This window comes from Hordeum vulgare, chromosome 4H, assembly GCF_904849725.1.
Source record: "Hordeum vulgare subsp. vulgare chromosome 4H, MorexV3_pseudomolecules_assembly, whole genome shotgun sequence".
Taxonomy (NCBI): domain Eukaryota; kingdom Viridiplantae; phylum Streptophyta; class Magnoliopsida; order Poales; family Poaceae; genus Hordeum; species Hordeum vulgare.
The window spans coordinates 554,579,669-554,586,843 of NC_058521.1; the positions used below are offsets into that span (position 1 = coordinate 554,579,669).

Below are 7,175 nucleotides of genomic sequence, written 5' to 3' on the forward strand. Positions count from 1 at the left end.
TCTTACTACAATGTGGGATAAAACTCTCAGATTTTTTTGCCCAACATACGTATACAAAATGAGATTTGTTCAATTAAAAATTCTTATTTTTAATATTTATGATGCACAAAAAAATCTGAAAGTTTCTTCTCACATTCTTGTTAGAATGTTTTGTTGTTCTGCAAAAGTTTAAAGTTCATATGTTGTTTTATGTGGGAGAAACAAAAATAGAAAATCACTAGCATGAATCACGATGCATAATTGAATGGCTAGATAAGGGGGTGTCCATGAGACTAAGCTCCAGAATATGTTTTGGTGGCGGTTACTTAGGCATGCACTCCCTACTGGTCTTAGAGCTGGCCGATTTCCCTCTCACATTTCTTCTAGTTGCTCTAGATGTGATGCAGAAGAAGATGATATACACCTTTTCTTTCTCTGCACCTTTGCTAGAGTTGCATGGTTTGGGCACCCTTGGTACATTACAACTTATATTATACCTCTCAATCATAATTCTATATGTGTATTATTCTAGCTCTCATCAACATGAATTACCCTCAAGTTTCTATTCCTAATATATTCACTTTCTTGTGGTGTTTGTGGAAAGCAAGAAACGATGTTCTTTTTTGCAGGAAAATATCACATCCTCATCAGGTTCACCAAGCTGCACTAGTCATTGCCTCTGTCCAAGATTTGCAATATCCTCTTGATACTTCTCCTCATAACATGTAGGAACCTATACATGATAGAAACTTGCAGGGACAAAGCTAAAACCTGGCAGTTTCGGTACAAACACAAGACCAGGGAGTGGAGAAGCTTCTACGGGGATCGATGATTAAATCCTACTTAATCATTGCAGGTACGAAGGTCTATTCTAATGCCTCATGTCACAAGAAACATATCACAAGACGAGGTGATTTGCCAGCTACAGGAATTGGAGTCTTCATTCATCAAAATGATGAACCCGAGAAAAGGCAAATTATGATCCAGGCTTCAGCTCAAGATGCTCATTCCCCTCTTCTTGCTAAATCCTTAGCTCTTCAATTAGCAGCCAAGATTGCTCACGCTCTTCAACTACAAAAGGTTTCCTTTCTTACAGTCAATCTTTCTCTTGCTAAAATGGCTGCCACCAGGAACCTAACGACAACAACATTGTTTGGAGGCGTCGCACTTCTATCAACAGCTTTCTTCACGACACCAAGCCGAATCAAGATGCAGTTCATCACATCCGTGGGAACATCAATGTCATTGCCCACAACAGTGCTCATCATGATCTCAATTCTGCAATTGGACGTGTCTTAGGTTATACTTGCTTAGCTCATAGGTCTACCTCTTGATGTTCTCCGACTCAACTCCATGACTTCTATATGGAGGGCTTTGTAATACACGTTGTACTATGAGTTGGATGAAATATTGGCGCCTTTCCTGTGTTAAAAAACACTTTGTAAATCCACAATGACTATATTTTAACCCATGATGAATATTTGTCAAATTATCAACATTTTTATGGACAAGAAACTTTTTAATATACAATGATTTTTTATAAAATTAGTAAAAGAAAAGTATTTTACCGTGTACAGACACTCCCTAGATTTGTGCCATTCAGCTTTGGGAGCGGCTTTGTCTCGCTTGTAGCCAGACACAAACTTGTCTCATCACATGTGTCGTTAATAATGGTCGGCCCAAGTAGCTTCTTATAGGTTAGTTTATTAATCTTCTCTATTTTTTTCATTCGTTCGTTCTTTTCCTTACTTCTTAATACTATTGAAAATGTTTTGAATACATATTTACGTTAGAATTTTAAAAAATCACGAATTTGAAAAGTATTAATGCAGTGTAAAAAATGTAGAGAAATTAATGAAAAACAATGATAGTATAAAACAATGTTGTGAAATTAAAAAAAGTCCAGATGTTTTAAGAAAGATGTTTGTGGTATTTTGATAAAATGTTAGTGTAATTCAAAAAAAACTTTCATACGACTCAGGAAATATACGTTAAAATTAATAAAATGACACATTAGAAAAATATGTTATATATTTTATAAAATATTTGTATAATGTACAAAAATGTTCGTGCAGTTCGAAGAAAATGTTTTCAATGATTCTTCAAAATGTTTCAACGTGTGTTGAAAAATTCTTAACACATATTGATTTTTTTCAAAACACTAATTTTAAAAAATGTTAGTAAATAATGTTTCAGATGTATATAAACAGTGTACAATGTGTATTTGTAAAGTAGACAACAAAACATATACTTAAAAAAATGTAAATGATGTATTTGAAAAATGTTAAACATATATAAAAATGATCCTAATGTGTATGATAAATGTAAATGTGTACAGAAAGGTAGCCATGTGTTACAAAAAGAATAAAGAAAGAAAAGTCAATAAAAAAAAGAAAAATTGAAGCAAACCAATGAAAACCAAAGGAAGAAACGAAGAAAATTGAAGACCACAAAAGAAAAGAAGGGAAATGAAAAAAGGAAAACCCAAAAAAAAACTCAAAGGAAACTGATCCAAACAATGAAAAAACGATAAATAAAACCATAGAGGAAAAATCACTTGGCAGCTATTCTATTAGGCCGGCCGAGTAGCACTGCACTGCAGGCGATACCTAGTTAAGTCTCACAATGGGCCCATCCTCTTTACGTATTGTACGTCTCTGTTCAGCTCACACATACGAAGTACTCCCTCCGTTTTTAAATATAAGTCTTTTTATAGATTTCACTGAAGAACTACATACAGATGTATATAGACATAATTTAGAGTGTAGATTCACTCATTTTGTTTCGTATGTAGTCTCCTAATAAAATCTCTTAAAAGACTTATATTTAGAAACGGAGGGAGTAAATGAGATGTTCATCTATTAGGTCCGAACAACCCAACATCGGAGGACAGGAGAGCACCACAATCCATGCACAACCATGCACCGACACCGTCTCCTGCACCACAATCCGTGTGATAGCAGTAGCACTAGGAAGCATGAACCTGGATTATGTGGGTTGTGGTCGCACTCCTCCTCATGTGAGCTACCGGCCGGTGCACACGTGTGTGGTCGTCTACCCTACGGCAGATGTAGACGAGCACTCAGGGTGGAATGGCAATGCCTACGTATAACGCTCCCTTGAATTGTGGCCTTCAACTTTCATTTTTGCTACATGTCTCAACCTAGGCCATTCTACCTCTGCTTTCTCTAGTTTATAGCGAGACAGAGTGCACGGTCAGCATGGTCCTAAATGGTCTAGCCCATAATCGCACACGTACACTTACGCACCTATTTTAGTTTTTTGTGTGCTTTTTTTATTTTGAGAAATATTTTAAATGCATATATTCAAATAAACTTTTGATTGATTTTTAAGAAATTTCAGGTAGTGTGATTTTTCTAGTGTAACTGTAAAAAAATGTTGATAGCACTAAAAACAAGTATTACAATTAAAATTATCCACGCATTTCAGAAATGTATGTGATATTTAAAAAAATATGCAATAAAAAATATATTTCTGTAATTCAAGACAATCATACGTGACATTTAAAAAAAGTTCATGCGTTCCAAATAAATGTTCATGGCATTTAAAAGAAATGTTTAGACAATGTAAGAAAAATGTTGGCATAGTTTAAAAAACATTGATGGTATTAAAATAATGTTCAACCTATATCTTAATTTATTTTAATATGTATTAATAAATAAATAAATAAACATGTAGTACTTAAAAACGTACATCATAAATTAGAAAAATGTTTAACATGTATTGAAATAATGTTATGCATATATAAGAAAAAGGTAAAATGTGTACTAAAAAAGGGGACAACAGTAAAACCGATGAAAAACCGAAACACACAAAAAGACGGGCAGAAGTCCATAAGTTTCAAACTCCAGCCGTCTGACGTCACATATCCACAGCACAACATGAGTTTTTTGAACACAGTATAACACGCACATACGTATCCTTATGAGCATATTCGAAAGACTGAATCGACATATCATCTTGAAATTTACGAAGTCATTATAAACAACTTTTCATCGATGGAAACGTCTCCTTGTACTGAATGTGTATCATCGAAAATTCTAAAATAAATTCAAAAATAAATGCGAGTATCATGATTTAAACCCTGATGGGATAGGGATACCACTGTCTTTTTAATCATCCAGCTATTGGTTGGTTCGTCCACAACTCATGAGCTATTCGTGGATATATCGATATATAAATATTCGAAAAAAGGGGAAAACAAGATCCATATATAGGAAGAACGAAGCCGACGACTTGCGTGCGCATCGCTGGTGGACTTTTGAATTTTTGTTAAACAAGCACGCACCGGCACCGTCTCTCTCGACATCATCCGTGTGACAGCACAGAGCAGCGCACCTGGATTCTCCCCGTGGCCGGCTGTGGCCGCCGCCCTCATGTGAGCTGCCGGTCTTCTTTCCAACAGTTCCAGGATTCCTCCTCTTCTTCTTCTTATCACCAACCCCTCCTTGTGTGGCATACTGGCATGGCATGTCAACTTTGGAAAATAAACAAACAACTCAGGAGCCGGCAAGTTCGTCGTCCTGTTCAGAAAAATGCAAAAAATTGCAGCTAATTAATCATCCGGTTGTCCATGGAGCCGAGCAAGATTCATGGAGGAAGTGGGTGTTGGTCTTCGTAACTTCGTAAGCGTGCACATATAGTCGAGACGAAATAGAACCAAGGTATTTTTTTTTATCAGGCCGGGTTGAATCGTTCATCATCAGAAGAATTAGGCCAGTGATATACTGATGTTTACAACGGTCCAGCAGAGAAGGAATAGAAGTCGTACGCGTCGATGCAGATCAGGATTGTTTTCCCTTACACTGTACATGGAAGCTCAAGCTAAACTAGCTAGGGAGGAAAGAAACACGGAGCGATTCGATCGACGATCCGATCTGCGCGAAGTTAGCGCGCGCAATTCTAGCTGAGCGATCCGGTTCCCAGTGCAGGTGTCATGCGCGCCGTCAATTCGCTGCACCGGCAGGGTTAAAATTATGAAATGGATTCCACTCGATCGATCGCTCGCTCACTCACTCACTCCCGTTACTTATTTAGGCTCCGCGCGTACAGTGTACTGTATGTTGCACTGGAGTGGATCACTTGGGAGCTGGGATTAACTTTCACGTTCGACCGATCGGCCATCACTCTCACTGACGATCGATCTGGAGAGGATGGAGACGCGGAGTAAACCATGGAGCTTTATGCTGCTCGCCGTTGTCGTCGCCACGGGGTCGCTCTTGGTGCCGGCGGAGGCGGCGGGCTGGTCGAAAGGCTCGGCCACGTTCTACGGCGGCAGCGACGCCTCCGGCACCATGGGTGAGTTCGCCTCTGTTTACTTCAGATATACCAGCAGGTACAGTGGAGTGGTTAAGCACTTGCACTGATGGATGGATGGATGGATGGATGGATGCATGGCAGGAGGCGCCTGCGGGTACGGCAACCTGTACTGGACGGGGTACGGAACGGGGACGGCGGCGCTGAGCCAGGCGCTGTTCGGCGACGGCGCGTCGTGCGGGCAGTGCTACCAGGTGACCTGCGACCACGAGTCCGAGTCGCGGTGGTGCGTGCCCGGGAAGGCGGTGACCGTCACGGCCACCAACCTGTGCCCGCCCAACTACGCCCTCGCCGGCGGCGACGGCGGCTGGTGCAACCCGCCGCGCGCGCACTTCGACATGGCCCAGCCCGCCTGGCTCCACATCGGCATCTACAAGGGCGGCGTCGTGCCGGTGCTCTACCAAAGGTACCAGTTACCACTACGCACCATTGGACGGGCGGTTTGACTTGGGTGGATAGATTAATCAGTGTCACAGTGTGTGGTGTTTTATCTTTGTAGGGTGGCCTGCGTGAAGCGGGGAGGGGTGCGGTTCACCATGGGAGGGTTCGAGCACTTCCAGCTGGTGCTCATCTCGAACGTGGCCGGGACCGGGGACATCAAGGCGGTGTGGGTGAAGGGGACGGGCACGGAGAGGATGCCGATGAGCCGGAACTGGGGCGCCCACTGGCAGTCGCTGGCTGCGCTCGCCGGCCAGGCGCTCACCTTCGGGGTCACCGACACCGGCGGCCAGACCGTCGTCTTCCCCAACGTCGTGCCGGCGTGGTGGAGCTTCGGCCAGGCCTTCACCTCCAGCCTTCAGTTCTCCTACTGACTCTTGAGTACATTCAGCGGCGGGACACGAGGTCGAGTTCCCTGGTTTGCTTCATTGCTTGGAGGTTCACTTCGTCCTACTTGGGTCCGATCAATAAGCAGGAGCTTTTGCTACACCTACATAAATATTGTTCCGGAATAGTACACATTAGTGCACACGCGCTCAGTAATCAGCTCGAGCGACCGGGCTTCATAGCTATGCATGTATTATCTTTTTCTCTTCTAATACATGTTGCTATTAACATTAAACATATTCACATTGTTTAGATTGGTTTAAGAAAAACTTCACATGCATTTATTTTGATTTTCCGGATTTTGAAAAAATTATATCTTTTAAACTGCGCGTCGGAATTCAGATCCGTCTTCATCGATGGATTCTTTGCGGCGAGATCTTTGAAACTAGACCCTACATGGCTATGTTTAAATGTATTTCTTGTGATGTCAACTTTGATGCTATATGGTGCAACTTCAATGCTGCATTGTGCAACTTTAGTACTATATGTTGCAAAAAAATTCAAAACCAATTTTTCGAGCTGCACGATCTAATTTCACATGAGCTTGCAACCTAGCAACCATGAAAATTTGATGTGCAACCAGTCTACTGTCCCGATCAATTATGTAGTAGTTGATGTGCAACCCTTGTCCCTACTCATGGATGTGTAATTTTTTTTCACAATTAACACACCCTGCCCCCATCTTCCCTATTAGTGGTTTGTGCAACCTAGTCTGTTGTTTGAGCCAACTTCTTATTACTCGATGTGCAACTCCTTCCCCTGACTACTTGTGGGTATGTAGTTTCGGTTGGCGGGGACAACAAACGGAGTTGCACAAAGTCTGTTAGGCAGTTGGCCAGAGCAACATATAAAGTTGCACATCTCAGAGGCAGGGATAGTTTGGATGGTGAAAATTTCACATTCATGGGGGTGATGAGAAGTTACATATTCATGAGGGTAGTAAAAATTGCATATAAATGGAGGCACTTAAATTACACATCCCACTAGAGGGGTGGTTCGAAGTGCTAGTAGGAAAATTACACATCCATGAGGTA

At 41.5% G+C, this 7,175-nt stretch overlaps 1 protein-coding gene across 1 annotated transcript; it reads left to right on the forward strand.

Annotated features, from left to right (window-relative positions):
• Window positions 1-5,071: 5,071 nt before the first annotated feature.
• LOC123446980 (expansin-A15-like) lies at window positions 5,072-6,424 on the forward strand. The gene is made up of 3 exons (XM_045123529.1): window positions 5,072-5,298; window positions 5,401-5,722; window positions 5,816-6,424. Exons 1-3 carry the CDS (start codon window positions 5,154-5,156, stop codon window positions 6,126-6,128), a joined length of 780 nt encoding a protein of 259 aa, XP_044979464.1. The 5' UTR covers window positions 5,072-5,153; the 3' UTR covers window positions 6,129-6,424.
• The last annotated feature ends 751 nt before the right edge of the window (window positions 6,425-7,175 follow it).

What these genes read in the sequence shown, in the direction of transcription:
- LOC123446980 (XM_045123529.1), top strand. Translation starts at nt 5,154, where the DNA reads ATGGAGACGCGGAGTAAACCATGGAGCTTTATGCTGCTCGCCGTTGTC. An exon ending in CGACGCCTCCGGCACCATGG is followed by an intron (nt 5,299 to 5,400) that starts GTGAGTTCGCCT and finishes GATGCATGGCAG; the next exon opens with GAGGCGCCTGCGGGTACGGC. An exon ending in GTGCCGGTGCTCTACCAAAG is followed by an intron (nt 5,723 to 5,815) that starts GTACCAGTTACC and finishes TTATCTTTGTAG; the next exon opens with GGTGGCCTGCGTGAAGCGGG.